Consider the following 23,053-nt stretch of genomic DNA (forward strand, 5'->3'; position numbering starts at 1 on the left):
AACGGTTTTTCTTCAAGAATCCAATCCATCAAAGCCAAGCATGTGTGTGTGTGGGGTACATCTACAGACCCAGTATTTAGGAGGTTCAGGCAAGACAACTTGAGCCAAAGAGTCTGAGAACACCAACCTGGTACAACTTTGTCTCAAAGTCCATGGGAGGAACTGTAGCCTTCAGTGGTAGAGTGTGTACTTAGTTTTACAGGGAACAGAAGTGTGGTAATAGGGTAAAAGTATTTACCAAACCAGAACAGATACAAAAGGATTAAATAAAATGCTGCAAGAGAGGTAGTGGTGCATCCCTTTAACTCCAGCACTCAGGGGGCAGAGTCTGCCCCGTCTATGTGAGTTTGAGGCCAGCCTAGTCTACAGAGTTAGTTCTAGGACAGCAGGGCTACACAGGGATGGAGAATTATCAGGGAGAACAGCTCTGCTGCCCAAGGAAAGGAAGTTCCTCGGTTACATGAGGAGTTACTTGATTGCATCTTCTATGCTGGTTACACAGGCTTCATATCTGGGCAGATACACAGCCATCTCTCCATTTGCTAATCAGAACATTTTTCCAGTGCCTGTTGAGCTTCTTGAAGCTGGTCATTCGTAGGTCATTAGGAGACAAGCTCTAAAGGCTTGTGTAAGGAATCACAAGTCATTGGTGCCAGGCTCCAGTCAGGATCTGATGTGTGTAAAATGTGGGAATTGCTTCTTTTAATTTTAGATTTATTTTGCTTCTGCTTAACATACTTCAATCATTATCACTTAAAGAAATAAAGTAATAATTATTTAAAATATTTTTTTTCCCAAGAGGCTGGAATGATAAGCTCAGCGTTTAGGGGCTCTTCTTGCTCTTACAGAGGACTCTGGTTCCCAGCACCCGCAAGGCAACTCACAATGGGTAACTCCAGTTCCATAGGATCTGTCGCCCTCTTCTGGACTCCACAGTCACTGCATGCACAACATACACCTATAAATGCAGATCAGACTCATACAAGAAAAGATGTTTTTTAAAAAGATTTGATAAAAAAGACCGGTTTCTCTGCGTAGCCCTGTCTGTGCTGGAAATTGATTGCTCTGTACACCAGGCTGGCCTCAAACTCACAGAGATTGGCCTGCCTCTGCCTCCCAACTGCTGCACACCACCGCTTGGCTAAAAAAAGATTTTTAAGAACTTCCTTGGGGCTGGAGAGATGGCTCAGCGGTTAAGAGCACTGGCTGCTCTTCCAGACGCCTTGAGTTCAAATCCCAGCAAGCACATGGTGGCTCACAACCATCTGTAATGGAATCTGATGCCCTTCTGGTGTGTCTGAAGACAGTTACAGTGTACTTATAAGTAATAAATAAATAAATAATAAATAAACCTTTAAGAAAAGAAAATGAAGATATGTAATGGACATTATCTCCTCTCTTCAGCAGAGTGAGGTGGTTTTTAAAGAGATCCCATACATATCTCACAGGCACACACACATTTTTTAAATGACAATACCTCATGTAGCCCAGGATGGCTTTTGTCTGCCAGTCTGTCTGTCTGTCTGTTTTTTTTTTAGGGGGGGTGGTGTCGGGGAATGGATCCTTTCTAGCTTTTAAAGTTCTTTGGACATGTCTGCTGAGGTACCTGCTAGAGTGGTGATTCTCATGATCCCGTTGGCAAACTCCAGTATTCACGTGACTATTCATAACAGTAGGCTCAAGAAACTAGGCTCAAGAAACTCATCACCAGAAAGGTAAACAGGCAGAGAGAAAGGGGATTTCATGAGGCTGTGTACCTCTGAGAGGCAGAGGAGGCAGACAAGAAACTCCAATGAAGTACCTACAGTACATGGTCCACCTTGGCTCCTGACCTCTGTTGTCCCTGGAGATATCTTTACTATATCATAACATCTTTACTATATTGTTTGATTTACTTATTTTTAACAAGAGCAAATGTAGTTTTTTGTGTTTTAAGATTTATTTATTTTATGTATATGAATACACTGTCTTCAGACACACCAGAAGAGAGCATCAGATCCCATTACAGATAGTTGTGACCTCCAGCCATAAAATTATTTTTGTTGCTACTTCATAACTGTAATTTTGCTACTCTTATGATCCTAAAATGAGTTCCTGAAGTGGATCCTCTTCATAGCCTAAGTTGTTGGGGCTGCATTTTTTTAAAAGATTTATTTTATTCTTATGAGTAGCTGCAGCTGTCTTCAGACACATACTAGAAGAATCTATCGTAGACCATTACAGATGATTGTGAGCGACCACGTGGGTGCTGGGAATTGAACTCAAGACTTCTGGAAGAGCAACCAGTGCTCTTAACCGCTGAGCCATCTCTCCAGCCCTGGGGTTGCATGTCATGGATAGGTGAGCAGGACCCAGCTACTAGGGAGAGATGATTTTCCAGGCCAGAATCCAAGCAGGTAGCCCCAGGCACTTTTAGAGGCAACTGAGAGTTAACAAGTGGGCGGAGCGAGGTGATGGGCGGGACGAAACGTTGCCTAGGTTGTGGGTGGGTCAAGGCGGAACCTAGCTGTGGCTGTCACCTAACTATGGCGGCCGCTTGTCCTGCCACTGCAGTCCCCGTGTGGCTGAGCGAGGAGGATCTAAGCTGCATTATCTGCCAAGGGCTGCTGAACTGCCCCACCACCCTGCCCTGCGGCCACAACTTCTGTCTCGGGTGCCTCAAAGACCTGTGGGACAGGAAGCGCGCGGGAGTGGATGACTCCCCTTGGGCTTGCCCAATATGCCGGAAGGGCTCCTCGGCGAAGCCCAACCTGCATAAGAACCCGCAGCTGCAGGACTTGGTGGACAAGTACCGCCAAGCGGCGCTCGAGGCTGGCCCTGAACCAGAACCTACCACCGCGCCCGGTTCCCTGTGTCGACCCACGCCGCCCCAGGTAGGAAGCCTGCTTTTGATTTCCCGTTCTCTCTTTCTGCCACATAATTTGCTCAATCCAATCTGTTTTCTGGAGTTCAGAGCTGTATAAAGAAGTAGAAAAGCCCGACGTGGTGACCCCCTGTCTGCAATCCCAGGTTTTGGGAGGCTAAAACAGCGCCTTCTGCCCACACAGTCAGAGTTACGTAGTAAGGGCCTGTCACAAACAGTAGTTAAAAATCAAAGTCCCATCCAGTCAAGATGTGGTGCAAGCCTGCATAGTTCTAGTTTTTCCCAGCCTTCCGTGATGTCTGAAAATTTTTAGTGTGTGGTTAAAAAAAAAAAAAAAAAAAAAAAAAAAAATATATATATATATATATATATATATATATATATATATATATCACAAAATTTGCCATTGTGCCCCTTTAATTCAGTTAATCTGATTTTATCCCATTTGTTGAGGCAGGATCTAACTAGACTAGACCAGGACGGCATTGAACCTGGAGTGACTCCCTCGGCTTTCCAAGTCTGGAATTGCAGGTGTGGGCTACTTGAACTCACAGAGCTTTGCCTGCCTCTGCTTTTCAAGAGCTGGGATCAAACACATGTGCCACCATGACTGGCCATTTGAACAGTTTTTTTAGTGTATAGCTCGATGGCATTGTCATGTTTTCAGTACTGTGTATCTGTCACCACTGTTGTCAGGGGTATTTCATCACCTTAAATAGGATCTCTGTACCCACCAAGAAATAAAACCTGATTCTTGTCCCTCCAGCCTCTCTGTGCATCTCTCATGTGTTTTATGTATCGGGATTTACCTATTCTGTTAGGTCGGAAAGCACACTGAGACCACCATTCACATGCAGTAGGCAGGAGTGTTTTTATTCCAAGAAAGCAAGAAACCTTCATCCAGGGTCAGCCACTTAGAAGAACTGGCAGCTCCAGACAAAGTGGCTCAAGGCTTTCATGGGGAACTAGAGGAATTGTAGCAAAGGTTAGCTAATGTAAAACTTCAATGGTGGGTGCCCAGGAAGTTATTTGATTTCTGATTGGCTGCTATAAAAAAATATATAGTTTAACTACATTTGGGGAGGCCTTGAGGAAATACCAAGAACTGACTCAGCTCTGAGCTTAAAGAGACATCAGTAATTAACAGCCCATTGTCCCAATCTGCTTCCCTGGGAAACTGAATCTTGGTATTTCCAAGGTTTTTATTTTTTTAGGGGACCTCTCATTCTACATGTTTCGTGTAAATGGGCCCATTCTATGCCCCTTCGTGTCTAACGTCTTTCAGCCCCATATTTTCAGGGCTGATTCATATTGCAGCATGCATCAGAGCATCATTGCTTTGTGTGGCTGTCACATCCCTGTGGGTATATATCACTTTCCAACCAATTTATATAGTCATGGACGTTTGGTTGTTCCCACTTTTTGGCTAGTATGACTACTGATACAATGTACATTATCTTACAACTGACTTCCTTGTAAAAGTATGTTTTGGGGGCTGAAGAGATGGCTCAGCGGTTAAGAGCGCTGGCTGCTCTTCCAGAGGTCCTGAGTTCAATTCCCAGGTTCAATTCCCAATACCCACGTGGCAGCTCACAAATGTCCATAACTCTTGTTGTTCCGGGGGATCCAACATCCTTACATAGACATACATGTAGTCAAAACACCAATGCATATAAAATAAAAAATAAATAAATAAAAATATGTTTTAAAGTACGTTTTATCCCCCTGATGTAATTGTTGTCTGCAAGGATTACTACATGTCTACAAACCTAAGAATAGTCCTGGAAGCTTCTAGCCTTTGTCCAATCTAACCTAGGCCTAGAGTGTTTTCAGCCTCAGAGATGTACTGCTGAATAACTTTACCTTTTCTAGTTCTTTCTGAATTCTTGCTGGCTGGTTCAACTCAGCTGTCCTGGCTCAAACGCCTCTCCAAGCTGACTGATTCAAACTGACTTCTCAGTTGCTGTAAAACTTTCCCAGTAACACTGCCTCCTCTCTCTCTCTTCCTCTGCCTTTCCTAAATTTGACTCTTTCCTGTCCCTTCTCATGAGAGTTGGGCATATCCTATTCTGTCTTTGATTTATCACTTTGTCTGTCCCTCAGTGAGACATCATTTTCAAACATGGCTGCTTCCTTCTACAAACTAACTTTACCTTCATTGTTTGGGATGGAAGGTGTGTCCTGAGGGTATGTCTGTATTCCATCCAGAGTAGACATGTTCCTGGATTAAAATCTCTGTACAGTTCCTGTCTTCAGTTTCACTCTCTGAGGCATGCACTGCCCACAGCCTCATTTATTTTTCTATGTAGTGTTAGGAAGAGATTCTAATTTCAAGGAAGGCATGATAGTGTTTAGGTCTGTGAACTGCTGATGAATGATACCCCAGACTCAAATATTATGCAAAAGCAAAGAGGGTTTATTGAACAAATTCCTGCATAGGGGCCTAATTCCATCAGGATAGAAGTACCCTGACAGAATTTGCAGATTTAGTTTTAAAGCCAAAAAGAGGAACATTAGGGAGGGGTAGGTGACCTGTATCTTGATTGATGGGTTCTATCGCTAGGGGGTCTGGGTGATACTATGATTGGTTAAGATTTTGCTTCAAGCATATCTGACCAATTATTAATTAATAATAATTATGCCAAGAAGGGGTAGCTCTAGACCTCTTGGCCACAAGCTTGGCTAGCTGTTCTTTTGCAAGCTAGGGAAGGGTCTCTTTTACATAAACTGGGGTCTTTTAGTAACTGACTTGCCCAGTTCTGGAATGTAGAAATTCAAGCCTGGTCTCCTGAACTGCTAGTTTGCAGCCTGTTATGAAGTCAGCCTGGCTCAGGCCAGTTCACCCCTTTCCTTAGCATATCACAGTCCTTTAATCACAGCACTCTGAAGGCAGAGTTAGGCAAACCTCTGTGAGTCCCAGACCAGTGACTGGTCTACATAGTCCAAGACAGTCAGGACTTTGGAGAAAGACCCTTTATGTCTCAAAAAAAAAAAAAAAAAAAAAAAACAAGCCAATGAAAGAATCTAACTTCATTTGCTCATGCCATTTTCTGATGGTATTTGTTGAAAAGACTCCTTGCCCCTTTGAGTAGAATTTGCATCCCCTCTCTCCTGTAGTGACTTTAGCCAGCGACTTTTCTATTGCTCTACCTGCTGTTCTATTGTCTGCTTCCATGCTACTACCTTGGTATTTAATGCTTCTTTTATTGAGGGAGCTATATTCCTGGGTCTAATGTTTTGGGGAACCAGAAGCCCAATTTTGCTCTTTTAAAGGTGACAGCACAGAAAAGCACCATGAAAGTTACCCAGGAGCTGACCGAACTGGTGGGACAGCTTGTAGATGTTGTCAAGAACCTTCAAACAAAAAGACCTAGCTTGGGATCCGGACTGGACAGGGCACTATGCATCCTGCACACGGTAGGTTCAGGAGGGAAGGAGGGACTGGGGTGAAAGACTGCTTCCAGCTAGAGCTGTATGGGAGACAGAATGCAACAGGTCTTAGGCCTTACTATTTTCTTTCTTTCTCTCTTTCTTTCTTTCTTTCTTAAAGATTTATTTATCATATATGAGTACACTGTAGCTGTATCGGACACCAGAAGAGGGCATCAGATCTCATTACAGATGGTTGTAAGCCACCATGTGGTTGCTGGGATTTGAACTCAGGACCTTTGGAAGAACAGTCAGTGCTCTTAACCACTGAGCCATCTCTCCAGCTCCTTACTATCCTCTTTATTGCCAAGTATGATTGGGAAAGTGGCATACTGGGTATGAGTTAACAGACCCTTTAAGTAGGCTGGGATCCATCCTCCCCACTCTACCTAATTTACTCTCTCTAGAGCCACCAACAATCTCTAGGTAAATCCCACAGACTCGAAAGTCCTCATTTCCAGGGTCCCTTAAAAAGAATCTTTTAAAAGATATTCTTATCTTATTTGCTGTTTTGCGGTGTTTATCCTGCATGCCTGATATCTGAATAGGGCAGAAGAAAGAGGATGATGGATCCCTTAGAATCAAAGCTGTAGATGGGTGTGAGCCATTGTGTGGGTACTGGGAACTTAACTCGGGTCCTTTGCAAGAGCCACAGATGCTCTTCACTGCCAAGCTAACTCTCCAGCCTCATTCAGTGACCTTTCACAAAGCATTTTATTATTGTATGGAATGGAGTTTGTATGTGGAGGGGAGATTGTGTAGAGGGGAGGGTATGTGTGTTGAGAGGGTGCGTGTGCAGGGTAGGGTGTGTGGAGGTCAGAGCACAGCTTTCAGGAGTCTATTCTCTTTGTCCACTGTAGGTTCCAGGAATCTAACTTAGGTCATCAGATGTGTGCAGCATGCATTTAAGTTGAACAATCTTGATAACACCCCCCTACTTCCTTTTGAGATGGAATTTTGTTGTGTTGTCTGGTCTAACCTTCAACATGAACTCATGGTCTTCCTGTACCAGCCTCCTGAGTACTCCTGAGTTCCACTCTGCTCAGTCTCCAGGTTGCTGTATTTGCTATTTTATGCAGCAGGAGCTCTAGCCCAGGCTGGCCTTGAATTCAGTACATGCTGAGAGCTGGCCATGAACTCCTGACCCTCCTTCCTTGTTTCTCTGTAGGTATACATTTCTTTTTGCAATCTGCTTTTCACAAGGGATCAACCTCTCCTAGCCCACCACCCAGCTGAGTTAGTGAAAGAGAAAAGTTCTTAGAATGTGGGGGAAGTAGACCTGTTCAGCAATAGTTCTTTAGGGGCAAGCTTGATCTTCGGTAGCAGTTCAGTCCTGTAGCAAACGCCAAATAAAATTCAGCAGCTGCAGACCAGCCCTTTCAGCAAGCAGATACCAAGAAGCTGTAGTTTAATCCTGAAAAAATCCACCAGGCTCACCAAAACAGGCCTCAAACTGCCACAGGAACCAGTTTGTATAAAGTACACTGTTGCTGTCTTCAGACACACCAGAAGAGGGCATCAGATCTCATTACAGATGGTTGTGAGCCACCATGTGGTTGCTGGGAATTGAACTCAAGACCTCTGGGAGAGCAGCCAGTGCTCTTAACCGCTGAGCCATCTTTCCAGTCCTCAAAAGTTCTTAGGTGAGTTTCACTAAATGGTTGTGTTTCACAAGTTGAGCTCAACAACTCTATGTAAGGTGAACCAATACATGTGTATCTTTAGCAAAGAATATCGAGACAGAACCAACCAAACCAAAGCTCAGTGCTCGTCTCCCACTGACTGGGGTCATGTTCATACTCTCCTTCATCAAGTGTCCTTTCACTTCAGGAAAACAGTCTTTTTTTGTGTTTGCTTGAGCCTGCGAGCCCCAGCTAAACATCATTTGACATAACTGACTTTTCAAAGAACTAGAAGTTTCCACTTTATTTCTCAACGTTTCCTTCTGGCTATCTCCAAAACAGCACAGTTAGATGCCCTGAACCGCAGTTCCTCTGGGGATTTTCCATCACAGTCTTGGTCTCATTCTTCCAAACACACTTGCCTAGCAGTGTATCGTAGCTCCAAGGCCAGTCGAAGATCTTCCAGCTCTGTACACGCCTGAGTTCCTCTGGGACTTCTCTAGTCCAAGCCTGTGACAGTCTCTTGCCTGGGTTGTCATCACAGCCCTACAGATGTCCCACTCTATTTTAGTTAGCTCTCTTCACACAAATATGGTCATGTAGCTCATCTGCTTGAAATACTCTGATGATGTGATGTCTGACTTATTCAGTGATAACCAGCTTTTGAAATGGAAAAGTTTATTTTAGGTCACTATGTACAGGAGCCCAGTGGACATGGCAGGAATATGTGGTAGGGCAGAGCCTCACAACCTCAAGGCCAGGGAGCAAAGGAGAGAAAGAAGAAAGGAATGGAACCATTCTTGCAGGGGCCTAATGATCTTGCTCCACTCACCTCCTAAAGGCTTCACTGCCTTCCAGTTATGGCCTACCTATAATGAAAGGTTTCAGCAAAGCCTTTGCCATGTTTGGGTCAATCAGTGGAGGCTGAGGAAATATTTTGAGACTGAACCTTGAAGAAATGTTCTCTTTCTCTGGAGAATCTGCACTTGGTGCTATGTGAGAGCTTGCAGCTGCACCAACCTTGGTCTTAAGATGCTCCTGGCAAACCTGGAGTTCTTGCTTTTGATTATGAATAGCCATACTCCAATGGAACCGAGATTTGTGTGTGTTGTCTGCTCTCATGGTCAGCAAGAACAAGATAGTTTTGGTAATCGGAACCTTTCCCAGCCCCAATTAACCCTGTATATATTTGGCTAAAGTAACTGGATAGATCTAGCTGGGTGTCAGTCTTTTCCAAGAAGGCTGAACTCCTCTACTACTTTGGAAAATGAAAGCATAGCATCTTGGTGAGCTTCTCTGTCTTCGGTGGAACCTACAACCAACATCAAACAATATTAGACATTATTAGATGGGGAGCCATTGTAGGATTTAAACTGTGGCAGTGTCTGTCTGTTTGGGATTAAGACCTAAATCCTCACAGAACCAGAAAAACCATACAGGATCCATGCCTGTGTCCTTCCTGACCATATCAGTTCCTGTGGCATGTCTCTGTCTTCCCACTATGGATGCCTTTCACATTTGCTTCCTTTATTCATCATCTAGGGGAGGACTAGTCTTCTTCCATACCCTAAATCATCATCCTCTGGGAGAGAAGCCTTCACCAATTTCCTTGAATGAATCAAATTCCCTGTCAGAGGCTCTAAGATTTTGTATGTCTTTTATGTTTTATCAGTTACTACAGCTGCAACCTTCTGACTTGTGTATTCAGAGAAGGTATAAGGTATCTTCTTCTATAACTGTCTGTCTATTCCTTTGAGGCAAGGTCTCTTCTTGAACCTGGGGCATCTATTGAAACAAGCAAGCTGCTCAGGATTAATGAGAGATCCTGTCTCAAGGGAATACTATGGAGAGTGACAGAGCAGGACACCTGACATCCTTTTCCATGTGCACATATACAACAGACACACAGACACACACACCTTATACCACATGCACAGATACCACACAGACATATACCAAGAAACATAAAATAAAATAAAAAGGATCTTATAGGCTGTGATGTAGCTTAATAGCAGAGTTTATGAACAAGTCTCTGATTTGATTCCTAGCATCATAAAAAAATACATTAAGAAGTAAATAATAGCTGGGTGTGGTGGCATATGCCCCTTAGTCCCAGCACTCAAGAGGCAGAGGTGGATAGATCTCTGTATGAGTTTAGCCTGGGCTACAAAGCATGTTCCAGAACAACCAGGGCTACACAAAGAAACCCTGTCTTGAAGAACAAACAAACAAACAACTGTGTGTAAAAAGGGGCCAGAAATAAGGCTCAGTGGTTAAAAGCACTTGCTTTTTTAGATGAACTGGGGTTGATCTTCAATACCCACACGGTAGCTCACAACCACCTGTAACTCCAACTCCCCAGAAAGAAATCTGCTTGGAGCTGGTGGTGCACGCTTTTTATCTCACTGCACTCAGGAGGCAGAGGCAGGTGGATCTCTTGAGTTTGAGGCCAGCCAGGGTAACACAGAAAAGCCCTGTCTCAAAATAAAATAAAATAAAACAAAGCCTGTTTGTACTTCCATTTAAAATTGCAGCTGGAAGGCAGAGCTTGGGTGAATTTTATGAGTTTCTCAGTTGGCTTTCACTTTATTGTTATTTTTTAAAGATTATTTATTTACTTATTCATTATATATAAGTACACTGTTGCTGTCATCAGACACACCAGAAGAGGGCATCAGATCCCATTACAGATGGCTGTCACCATGCGGTTGCTGGGATTTGAACTCAGGACCTCTGGAAGAGCAGCCAGTGCTCTTAACCACTGAGCCATCTCTCCATCCCTCATTGTTATTCTTTATTGACCAACAGGATTCTTCCTCTGAGGAGGAATATTCCTTGGATTCTCCAAAGCTAGTGACTTTCAGAGCATCTCAGAAGAAAATTCGGGAGATTCTTCATAACCTAGAAGAGATTCAGAAAAAACTGCAAGGCAGTGTCACGTGGAAAGAAGCTCCTAGAGAACAGGTGCAGGGTGAGTTGATGTTCAGTACAACAGGACTGATTAAAGAAGTTGGGTGTAGGCTTAAATCTTTCAAAATCTACTTTTAATAAGGCTTATTAAATGCTTTAACCTTCCTTCTAGCCCAACTCCCACCAGAGACAGTGGAAATGTTGGAGCAAATCCAATGTGTATAATCAGATATCAGCAGATCAGTTCACATGAATCAGCAGTGGCAGATAGATCTACTCACAAACACCATTCATGATTAAGCAACAGCAGGATGATCCAGAAGAAATCACAAGGTTCTGCTGTATGCTGTTCCATGGGGTGATTTCAATCTTCATTTGTCAGGATGCTAGCAGTCTAAGTCTAGTTCAGTAGTGTCAGGATAGCAAACAGAAATTGTCATTGGTGGTACAATCCAGCAGAAACAGCCAGGCCTCCGCTGAATCAGCATGAGCCAGCAGGAGTGACCATGACCACCAGGGATTCTAGGAGAAGTTCTCTGCCATGCACGTCTCTCCCAATGAAGATCAACAAAGATGCAAGACTACCAAAGCATTGCAAAGCTAGTTATGCAAGCAAACTGTTACTCTCCATTGAGGCCTATTTATACTCCTAAATATCACATGTCCTTCCATCAGCAAAACACCACATCAGTCTGTATCATCTGACATATCTAGAAATTTCCACTTCACTCTGCTAATAGGTCTGAGCCAGAGGAAGCAGCAAGAAGCCATTAGAACACTACCAGAAGGTTTTTGGTGCATTTCTTTTTATGAGGTCATGACAAACGATGACCAGTAAAGAATAGTAAGGCACACCAATACCATCCAGTGTTATCCACTGTCTGGTTATATTTACTTTCCTTCTAAACATCATCTGTCCTTTCACATGTCTGCTTCAGCAAAACATCCCTTCATCTGTCCCAGCAAAACATCATCTGACATTAACTGACTCTCCAAAGAAACCAGAACTCGGTGCTTCAGTTGAGTGGAAATGGCCAAGTGCCTCTGACTTTGTTCTTTGGGGACAGGATCCAGAGCATGACTGTTTTTACTGTGATTGTGTAAGTTGAGGTATGGTTGGGGCTGTGTACACTTTGGGATATGAACTCAAGGTATTCTCTGTAATATAGGCCTCAAGTGAGGCAAAACTCCTATTTTTAAGACGTGTGAACCCTAATCCCAGCTTATGGCTTATCTTTGGTTTTGGCCTGAAGAAATTACACATAGGCTGGCTTGGACTTTTCATTTTTATTTCTACTTACACTAGTTTTGGTGGTGATGTGTGGGTCATGCTAGAGCTTGTCTGTGTGGGGAAGTCAGAGGACAACTTGCAGACATTGGTTCTCTCCTTACACCACCTTGGGCTACTACTGGGCTTGGCAACAGGTGCCATTACCCAGTGAACCATCTCTCTGGTCCCTGCTTTCATTGGTGTTAGATTTGTTTTATGTGTATGAGTGTTTTGCCTGATGTATATCATGTATGTCTAGTTCCTTCAGAGGTCAGAAGATGGTGAGGGCCTCAGATCCCTCCGCTACTGGACTTAGTTGTGAGCCACCATGTGATGCTGGGAATCAACATGAGCAACACGTGCTCTTAACTGCCGAGCCAACTCAACAGCCCCCATGCATGGTGCTGGAGGAGCTGAGAGTTTGATATCTTGTTCTGAAGGCTGCTAGAAGACTGGCCTCCAGGCAGCTAGGAGAAATTCTCAAAGCCCACCCCCAAAATGAAACACTTCCTCCACCAAGGCCACACCTCCCAATAGTGCCACTCTCTGGGCCAAGCATATTCAAACCACAACATATGGCTAAAGTGAAATCATCTGGGCCAGGCTCTAGAGGACCTGGTCCGAAGCTGGTCAGAATAAAATTTGGCTGAGCCGAGTTTCATTCTAACCTTACCCTAACCCGTTTTCCCCTGCTTGCTGTAAGGCCTGCAGGGGAATCACCACAGGAAGGCAGAGACAGGGGATGCCCATAGCAAGCTGGCTAGCAAGACTACCACCCATATAAACAAGCTCTGGGTTCGATTGAGAGGCCCTATCTCAATGAATAAAGTAGAAGAGTGATTAAGGGTGATTGATTTCCAACATCTGTATCAGGCCTTCACATGCACCTTTGTGCGTGCACACACATACACAAGCAAAAATGCACACACACGCACATATCACACGCATGAAAATGGGGAAGAAAAAAGAACAAAAAAGAGATTCCACCTTTGCCATGCTGTAGGGATTTCCTCCCTCTCTCTTTCCTGTCTTCCTGTGGTCATTACAGTCTAGAGGATACAATTTCTAAGGTTCGTGGTTAAATATAAAACATGAGAGGGAGCCGAAGGCTCCAGGATTGGGCGTGAACCTTGCCTGGATTATGTAATGACAGTTTGTGGTGCTGATGTGGGAGCTGTGAATATTGAGTGTGCTGCAATCTCCCGAAACTGTATTTGTTTATTTAATAAATATCCATAAAAGACTTTCTATCTATGGCCCCTAATGTTTAGAACATAGAGATGAACAGCTTCCCTGTTAGCAAGGAATATTGGGTTTTGTGGGGGAAAACAGTTTGAAAAAAAAGTTCCGTAGTGATAATAGAGGGCTGGGTGTTCTTGGTCTGAATGTCTGGCACATCTCAGACACCCAGAAATGTGCTAGTGAGGAAGAATTGCAGGCCTGTCCCCATCATGTGACAGTTGGATGCTGAAGTGGACATTTCTGGTTTCTTTGGAGACTCAGCTGAGTCATGTGATGTATTTTTGGAAGCTGTCTTGTGAGAAGATGTTTTGCTGAGGCAGACACTTGAAAAGGCCGGTGATGTTTGGGAAGAGTATAGGTAGAACTCCACAGACAGTGAAAGGTCTTTTTCATTGCAATACCGTGCAATGCTTTGCTGGTCTTCACTTGTGACTCCATAGAGAGAAATGCACCCAAAAAAAAAAAAAAAAAAAAAAAAAAAAAAAAAAAAAACTGTCATATTCCAGTGGCTTCTTAATGCTTTTGCTGACTCGATTGGACAGAGCCTCACGATTTCTGCTGGATCAAGCCGTTGCTACTGATTTATGTTTGGTGTTTGCTAGTGGACTGGATTGCTGATATCCTGACAACGAAGATGGAAACTGTCCCAATGAACTACTTCTAAACAGAACCACCTTGACCTACTAACCATCTTTCTCCCCAAACTTTGGTCAGTGATCTAAAAGGGAGGCTGAAGCTTTAAAGAACCCTAAATAAAGTAGGCTTTGTAAAAACCTACAAGATGCCTGCAGTTTGACTTTTGCTAATGGAGTTCCCTCCTCCCAATTATTTCTTTAATTCCTAGAAATGGCATCTCCCTTATGCCTGCTGCCTGACCAGAGGTGTCCGGTACCCAGGAAAACCTCTCACGTTTCCCTATGTAAGTATGGGGTCTACTTGAAATGTACTGGGGCTGGAATATGACCCTGTAGACAGAAAGATCACTTTTCCAGTGTGCACAAGATGGGTTCCCCCAGCACTGCATAAATCAGGTGTGATGGGAGGTAGACTAGAAGTATCAGTGTTTCAAGTTACCTTAGTTACCTAGTGACTTTGAAACCATCCTGGGCTACTGGAGACTCAACCTGAAAACTACTTACTTACATGCTGCATAGAGGAACTGAAAGAATGTGCTGTGCCCAGCTCTTTGCTGTGGAACCTATTCTTTGACTCACTCTCTCTCTGCCCTCCCCCCTTCCCCCAAGATAAAATTTCTCTGTGTAGCCCTGGCTTTCCTGAAACTCACTCTGTAGACCAGGCTGGCCTCAAACTCAAGAGATCCACCTGACTGGGATGAAAGACAAGAGCCACTACCACCAAGCTGTCTTTGACTTTCTATTCTTGAATTTTTTTCCCTTCTTCTAGACTAGGTCCCTGTCTTAGTTAGGGTTTTACTGCTGTGAACAGACACCATGACCAAGGCAAGTCTTTAAGGACAACATTTAGTTCTACATCTTCATAGGAAGGCTGCTAACTGAAGATGGGCTTCCAGGCAGTTGGGTGAGGGTCTTAAGCCCACATCTACAGTAACACACCTACTCCATCAAGGCCACACCTCCAAATAGTGCCACTCCCTGGGCCAAGCATATAATAAACCATCACAGTCCCTTCATATGGAGAGCTTCATACTAAGGCAAAGAGAGTTCAGAGTCCTAAATTCTGGGCTCAGTTGTCCTTGAGCATTTAGATCCCAAGCACATCCATGCTGGTGTCATCAGTTACAGCAGTCTGTTTGCTTCCCCTGGTACATATATACTGTGTTAGCCTAGGCTAGGTGGATTTTAAGAACACATGTCCCCTGAACCCTGGTTTTGACTCCAGCAATAGCTTTGCAATCTGGACTAGTTACCTTTTAGGGCCTTGCTTCCCTTCTCTTTGCAATGATAATAATAACATGGTAAAATTGCCTTATGGAGACATGAGACATGGGGAGGGAGAGAGAGAAGTACCTGGAGCAGAGAAGACACAGTATTCAAGTACCTACCAATAGGGACAGGGTGTGTGGCTCAGTAGTACAATATTTGTCTAGTATGCACAAGGCCCTGGATCTCATTCCCAGAACTAGACAGAAAAGAAGGAAGAGAGGGAAGGAAGGAAGAAAGGAAGTGGGGGAAAATTATATACAAATGAATAACACATAGATCTTGCCATAGATATTCATGTTCATGCACATAATTTTTGAGAAAAAAAATTACAGCTGTGTTTTGTGGGATTCAGAGATAACTTCCGGCCAGGAAGTCAGAAAAGAAAACAAGAATAGGAATAAGGTGTTGGTAATATAGATAAGGGCTATGTATCGATTTAGTGGTAAACACCACACCAAAAATGCAGAATGCTACTTTTTGCTATTGTGTAAATGACTTCCAACGTGGATGGTCCAGAACTGGCTATCCATGACTGGAGGAGTGGCTCAGTGGTTAAGAGCACTGGCTGCTCTTCCAGAGGACCTAGGTTTGGTGCCTCACAATAGTCTGGAATGCCAGTCCCGGGGTACCTAACACCCTCTTAATTCTGTGGACACTGCATGTGTGTGGTGCACAGCAATACATGCAGACAGAACACCCCCAAACACATGAATTAAAAGAGCGAAAAACAGAACTGACTGTGGCGTTTATTCCTTGCCAGGGGCCATCAGTCCAACCTTTGACCTGGGGAGCATGTCCTGTAACCTGGAGGTTTCCAACAACTGCCGGACTGTGACTGTGTCTCGTGCTCTACACGCCTATCCTTGGAGGCCCGAGCGATTTTCAATCAGCCAGGCCTTATGTTCTCAGGCCTTCTCTTCTGGGAAGAAGTACTGGGAAGTGGACACTAGGAACTGCAGCCACTGGGCCGTTGGGGTGGCTTCTTGGGGCATGAAGAGGGACCAGATGCTGGGGAGGACTATGGACTCCTGGTGTATAGAGTGGAAAGGACCCGGCCAGTTCGCTGCTTGGGCCATGATGAAGAAAACGGCCTTGCACTTGGGCCTCCCTGAGGTTGTGGGCGTGTGGCTGGACCTGGATCTGGGGAAGCTTGCCTTTTACTCGGTGGCTGATCAGGAGAGGCCTCTGTACGAGTGTGACATCTCCAGCTCCTCTCCTCTGCATCCTGCCTTCTGGTTGTACGGCTTATGTCCTGGAAACTACCTGGAAATAAGGCAAGTAAGCACGTGAAGCTTCCCCCGGGGTTAAGACAGTGGCTCCTTAGCCTCTCTGTTTAGGGGCAACTGGAGAGTTCAACTTAGGGAGACTGGATATGGTAGTGCATGCCTATAACTCCAGCACTTGGGAAATGGAGGCAGGAGGATCACTGCAAGTGATGGCAAGTGAGGCCGGCAATGATCAACAAAGAGTTCAAGGCCAGCCTGGACTGTGCGATATGACTCTGCCCTCTTTTAAAGTTAGCCTGTTTTTGGGTGGGATAGGATTAACTAAACAGCTTTGAGGTCTTTAAACCTTGGGCATTTCAGAGAAAGCTGGTCTGGAGTGACTGCTGAGGCCTCAGAATGGCCTGCCTAATAAGAAGGACTTCGGACCATTGAAGGACTTCCGGACCGTTCTCTATGGCTTCATCTGGAACTGTTGGTTTAATCAGCCTGAGGCCAACGAGCTACACCTACATGACTGTCACCCTCCTGCCCCCCAACCCCCGCCCAGTTAAAAGCCTAACCCAGCCCCATAGCTGGGTGAACATCTAGCTAGCATGTGCTATGTATATCCTCACATACCCCTGTTGGAAGGCTGTCCTATGACTGGTAAGGGAGTGCTCCTGGACCCTACCTCATGTGCCTTTTTCTACTGTTCGTTTTATTCTGTGGCCTTTTGATGTAATGAACTGAAATCATGACTGTCACACTGTCCTTGTACTGATCTTTGGGACCCACAACCAGAAGGGATATATGTTACTTAGCAATTGTTGTTCAATAATAATAGTCCCATGAGGGCTGGAGAGATATCTCTAACATTAAGAGCACCGGCTGCTCTTCCAGAGGTCCTGAGTTCAATTCCCAGCAGCCACATGGTGGCTCACAGCCATCTGTAATGGGATCTCATGCCCTCTAAAGGCATGCAGGCAGAACACTGTATACATAACAAATAATAAGTAAATCTTAAAAAAAAAAGTTCCATGAATTTATTGCTTTGAAATCATACGCAGACTGGGGTGTAACTCAGTGGTAGAGCTGTTATGTTACATGTACAAAGCCCTGGGTCTGTCCTTTCATTTCCCAATAACAGAACTAGAACTTAGTCATTGACACCTATGACCCAGTACCATCACCTTGATTTTTTTTTTTTTTTTTTTTTTGGCAGAGGCTCTCTGTAGCCCTCGCTGTCCTGAAACTTGCTACTATTTGGTTCAGACTGACTTCTAACTCAGAGATTTACCTGGTTCTACCTCAAGAATGCTGAGAGTAAAGACATGCACCCAAGGCATCTTCTTTAATATGGGAATGGACATATGGATAGGTTGTGAGCCAGGGTGTCTCCTTTTATGGGGATGGAACCTAATTGGCTGCATCTTGGTGTACAAATCTTAACAGAAAGTTTTTTTGTTTTGTTGTTGTTGTTCTCAGCAAACCTAAACTTCAATTCTATTAGAGTTACAAGATTTCCCTTCCTACAGTTTCTAACAAACTGTATGTTACTTATCTTGGTTTTAACATTACTTATCTTGAGGTTATAGCGGAGGCGGTGTTGTAAAATTTAATAGTTCCTCAGCAAGTTTATTGGTACCCCCAGTTTATCAGCTGATATTCCCAGTGTCGATATTAAATGTGTGTGTGTACGTATGTACATATGTATGTTTGTATGTATGCTTATATGTATGCATGTTAGATTCTTCCTATATTATTCTGCCCCCAATTTTTATTATCAGGTTCTGTTAAAATCTCCATACTGAACCCACTATGAATCAAAAATACCGAGAAAAGAGCCAGGCATGGTGACACTCAAGAGGCAGAGGCAGGCAGATCTATGGCCAGCCTGTTCTCTATAGTTCTTTAACAGCCAGGGCTACACAGAGAAACCCTGTCTCAAAAACCAGTAACAACAGAAAAATTTAGAATAAATCATACCCATAATGACCACATGTAGACTTACTGTCATTACTTTCTAAATAATATCACCTGAAGAAATCACATATCTTAAGGTTTATAAGTGAATGCAAGAAGATGTGATTAGGCTATGCGCAAACATCATGAATTTCATATGAAGAACCTGAGAATCCTCCAATTTTAGAATGTGAGAAAAGTCTCGGAACCAACTGTTTATACTGGATGATGACAGCTTTATATATATATATATATATATATATATATATATATATATATATATATATATATATATATATATATATATATATATATATAAAATGCAAAAATTATCAATTAACTATCCATGGAATTTTTTTTTTGTTTTTCATAAATGTCCTGTGACCTACATTATTGAGAATCACTGGTTGGTATATCTAGGTCAGCAAAATAAAATTTAATGTACCTAAGGTGATTAAAAATTATACCCATGGGGGCTGGAGAGATGGCCCAGTGGTTAAGAGAACTGACTGCTCTTCTAGGGATCCTGAGTTCAAATCCCAGTAACCACATGGTGGCTCACAACCATCTGTAATGAGATCTGATGCCCTCTTCTGGTGTGTCTGAAGATAGCAACAATGAACTTACATACATAAAATGTTTCTAAAAAATTATACTCAGTTGCCTTTTTGAGTTTATGGTATTGTGGGCAGGCTAATCACTTTGCCATTGGAAAGATAAGGAGAGTTCAAAATGTGCTGTTGGGTGTGATGTGGGAGCACACACTCCATGTCCGTTGGGTGTGATGTGGGAGCACACACAGTACTTTGCCAGCGTTGCTCTCTTTTCAAAGAGACCCTATGAGAGAGCTGTGCTGCGTTGGTGAGGTTTATGCAGCTCAGAGATGCTATGCTACTTGCTTAGTGCTGAATAGCTGGCAACGTATTGGAGAAGAAATGCAAATTTCAGAGTCTGTGCTTTTAACTGCCTCATAGGAAATTCAGGCTATTTGAAGAGGTGATTGGATAGGTTTCTCAAAATTAATTATTTCTTAATCAAGAGTACTTGTTTTCCAATGGATTTGAAGGAGCCTTAAAAAGACTCAAAACAAAACAAAACAAAACAAAACAACAATAACAAAAAAAAAAAAAAAAAAACCTGGATCCATCCAAATCAATAGAGGTTTTGTTTGAAAAGTTTCCCCCCATATGGCTACAAATGAGTCCCTTTTAATAAATAAGTGTGGTGAGTGATACACCTTTAAGCCAAATCAAGCAAACAGAGACTTTGTCCTCTGAAGGCTGACCCTTGGGACATAAAACCACAGCTCTTATCTTAAAGGGAGTAAAAAATAGTTTATCTGGGAGCCATTTTGAGTGACAGTGGCCCCGGAACACAGATTTAGGTCACCCCAAATTCCATGTTCCAGTGTGGAAGCAGTTTCACAAAGTTTTTATAGTGCCACAGATAAAAAGAGAAAGTCATACACCAAGGCAAGTTTAAAACACATGGGTGGTCCATAGGAGACAAAGGCATAGAGAAGAAGGAAGGCTTCCCATAGGCTCAAAATACTACTTGATGGCACTCTTAGATATGAATGGGTAGAAGATAGTTGGTTTTTTTAAAACCACATTTACTAGCTCACATAAATATTTCTAGAACAAATATATCTCCCCTGATTCCTCAACATAATTTGTCATATGTTTTAGTAAATAAACTACAAGAAATATCTAAGAGAAAAATGAATTTTAAAAACATGAAAAAGGTGAACAGCCAGGTGTGACACCAACAGCTACATTTTTTAAAAAAAGCTGAGCCACTGATTTGCAACTGTTACTAAAATCAACTTCAGCCATAAAAAAAATGAGATTTGTAATTTGATCGTGATTTGTTTGGATAACAGCTGAACTTTTACATTAAAAAAAAAACACAAAGCCTCAATGAAGGGACAAATAAAACTTTCAGACTTGAACTGACATTACTTTACCAACATTAACAAAGAAACAATGGTGTTATATTAATTTACATTAGTACCATGGTCCAAAGCACATTTCCCATTACACTTCTACTCTGGCTGCTGCACTGCAGGGGCTTCTAGTGGGAGTTAGCATACGGTCTGTTCTTGATGAAGATAATGCTAGACAGATGCTGCCTGATGTCTGGGTAATGTTGAATGTGACAGAACCAGGGAGACACATTAAGATATTTCTCCTCTTCTTGAACTGTCAGGTCAAGTATAAAGTGGTGCAGCCCGTGGTACAGTAGGATGTCCACCAGGGTGATGTTATTTCCTGCAAGGTAGACTTTATCTTCAAGATCCTTTAGCAGAGTCTGGGTGTCTTCTTTACTGGAGTGTCCATCTACTTGAGTGACCCTAAACTCTAACCACTGCTCAACTATAGCCTTTCTTATGCAGTGCTCCCCAGCAAGTGTTCCTTATCGGCCTGCTCGCCCTGAGCACTGTACTTATTCCCTGGCTTCAGTCCCAGACTCTTCTCCAGCACCCTTAGCTCCACGGCCGCTGCCATCTTTTGGCCCAGCTTGATAGTTGCCTTTTTAAAGCAATAGATTCTATTTTTATTTTTTAAAGATTTAGTTATTTATTATATGTAAGTATACTGTAGCTGTCAGACACATAAGAAGAGGGCATCAGATCTCATTACAGATGGTTGTGAGCCACCATGTGGTTGCTGGGAATTGAACTCAGGACCTCTGGAAGAGCAGTCAGTGCTCTTAATCACTGAGCCATTTCTCCAGCCCAGCAATAGATTCTAAAAGGTATTTTGGTTTGTTTGGGTTTTTCAAGTAGGGTCTGTGTAGCCCTGGCTGTCCTGGAACTCACTCTGTAGACCAGGCTGGCCTCCAACTTAGAGATCTGCCTGCCTCTGCCTCCTGAGTGCTGTGATCAAAGGCATACGTTACCACGACCATTTTAAAATTTTTATTTATTTTTATTTTATGTGCATTGGTGTTTTGACTGCATGCATGTCTGTGTAAGGGTGTCAGATCCCTTGGAAGAGCAGCCAGTGCTCTTAATATTTCTCTCTCTCTCTCTCTCTCTCTCTCTCTCTCTCTCTCTCTCTCCTGGTAAAGCCTGTTCCAGAGGACAGAACTTAGCTCAGAATAAGGTAAGTAGCCTCTGGACCTGCCACATTCTGATCTATTTACAGGACTGAAAGTTTTCTAGGCAATCAGTCCCTGCAGACAGAGGTTCTAGTTCTACTTTCTACTTCACAGGTCTGTGTAGATGACACAGATATTTAACACTGAACCAAGATCAACTTTGCTGAATGCCCAGGCTTTGGAATATTTTTTTTTTCCTTCACTAAAACAGGAGTGGTAGGAAAGCAATCAGCCTTCTTAAAGAACAGAAATGATGAATAGGTGCCCCACAGGCTCCTGGAGGCACAGGATTTACAATCCCAGCTACTAGAGAGACTGAGGCAGGAGGATTGCAAGCACCCATCTAGGTTACAGAATGAGTTAAGGGCCAGTTTGGGCAATGTGGTGAAGTTCTGCTTCAAAATAGGAAAGGTGAGAAGGAGATTAGGGGTGTAACTTGGTGGTAGAACACTTGTGTGAGCAATGCCCTTGTCAATCCCCAGCCCCGAGAAAGAGAAAAAGTAAAGACAAGGTAGATAGCTGATCGGTGCTTCTTGGAGCTTACCTTGAGATCCCAAAATAGATGGGTCTGAAGCCAACCCAAGTTCTATTTAGCCTCTTGCCCAGGCTGCTGAGCATCAGCGATGGAGCCCTTGTCTTGACCAGTGTCCAGCAGGCCTGCCTACTAGTTTGGGACTCCAAGTGTTCCCTTTGATAGGTGTAAAGGAGAGATTCCAGACAGAAACACTTTGGTTCTCACTTCCCAACATTCCCCCCAGGCCTGACCTGTGAAAGGAAAGTTTCTCTTTAGCACACTGGAGGGAAAATCTACCAGTGCAGTCTAGGTGCCAGCAGGCTCTTGGAACCACCCGATCCGTTTAATACACGCTAATAAATCTGCCATATGCCCACAGGTTTCACTGCCAACAATGGCTCTGCCTTGTGTTTTGTGTGCATTTTATCATGGGGCTGGATCCTCAGACTTGGAGAGGTAGAAGTAACCTCCTCTAGCTGGGTGTGGTGGTACATGGCCCTGGGAGGTGTGGGATGAGGTAAGAGGCAGGCAGAACTCCTGAGTTCAAGGCCAGCCAGGTCTAAACCTTGAGTTCTAGGACTTCCAGGGCTACCTAGAGAGACCCTGTCTCAAAACAGAATAACAAAAAGTTAGCTATTAGCTATTTCCCTCAGGATGTATTTTATACTCCGTATCTAAATTTTTTATTTATTTATTTTTCTAAATGTTATTTCTTATTCATCAGGCACTTTTGGAGAATTTTTTATTATATAGGATGATTGACATGTCCTAACTGTCTCACATAATATGCCCTATTATTATTTCTTTTTAAAATTATTATTATTATTTTTAAAGATTTATTTATTCATTTATTTTATGTGAGTACACTGAAGCTGTCTTCAGACACACCAGAAGAGGGCACCTGATCCCATTACAGATGGTTGTGAGCCACCATGGGAATTGAACTCAGGACCTCTGGAAGAGCAGTCAGTGCTCTTAACTGCTGAGAACTTTATTTTATTTTATTTTGTTTATTTATGTTATATAGATA

The 23,053-nt window shown here is 43.2% G+C and overlaps 1 protein-coding gene and 1 pseudogene across 3 annotated transcripts; one reads left to right on the top strand and one right to left on the bottom strand.

Moving 5' to 3' along the window:
- Nucleotides 1-2,525: 2,525 nt before the first annotated feature.
- On the top strand, nucleotides 2,526-21,546 carry RNF135 (ring finger protein 135; the record flags this gene model as incomplete). Of its 2 annotated transcripts, XR_013975223.1 has the most annotated exons (6): nucleotides 2,526-2,873; nucleotides 6,137-6,280; nucleotides 10,723-10,885; nucleotides 14,181-14,255; nucleotides 16,001-17,111; nucleotides 21,480-21,546. XR_013975223.1 is itself a non-coding variant. In XM_080924516.1 (5 exons), 5 exons carry the CDS (start codon nucleotides 2,526-2,528, stop codon nucleotides 16,528-16,530), a joined length of 1,260 nt encoding a protein of 419 aa, XP_080780642.1. In that variant the 3' UTR covers nucleotides 16,531-17,328. The 2 variants fall into 2 exon arrangements, 1 of the variants encoding a protein (XP_080780642.1); XM_080924516.1 differs by lacking the exon at nucleotides 21,480-21,546 and having other exon boundaries at nucleotides 16,001-17,328.
- Nucleotides 20,481-20,914, bottom strand: LOC308426403 (eukaryotic translation elongation factor 1 epsilon-1-like; annotated as a pseudogene). The gene has a single exon. The product of its transcript is annotated as a eukaryotic translation elongation factor 1 epsilon-1-like (transcript).
- Nucleotides 21,547-23,053: the final 1,507 nt, after the last annotated feature.

This window comes from Micromys minutus (genome assembly GCF_963924665.1).
Source record: "Micromys minutus genome assembly, chromosome: 10".
Taxonomy (NCBI): Eukaryota; Metazoa; Chordata; class Mammalia; order Rodentia; family Muridae; genus Micromys; species Micromys minutus.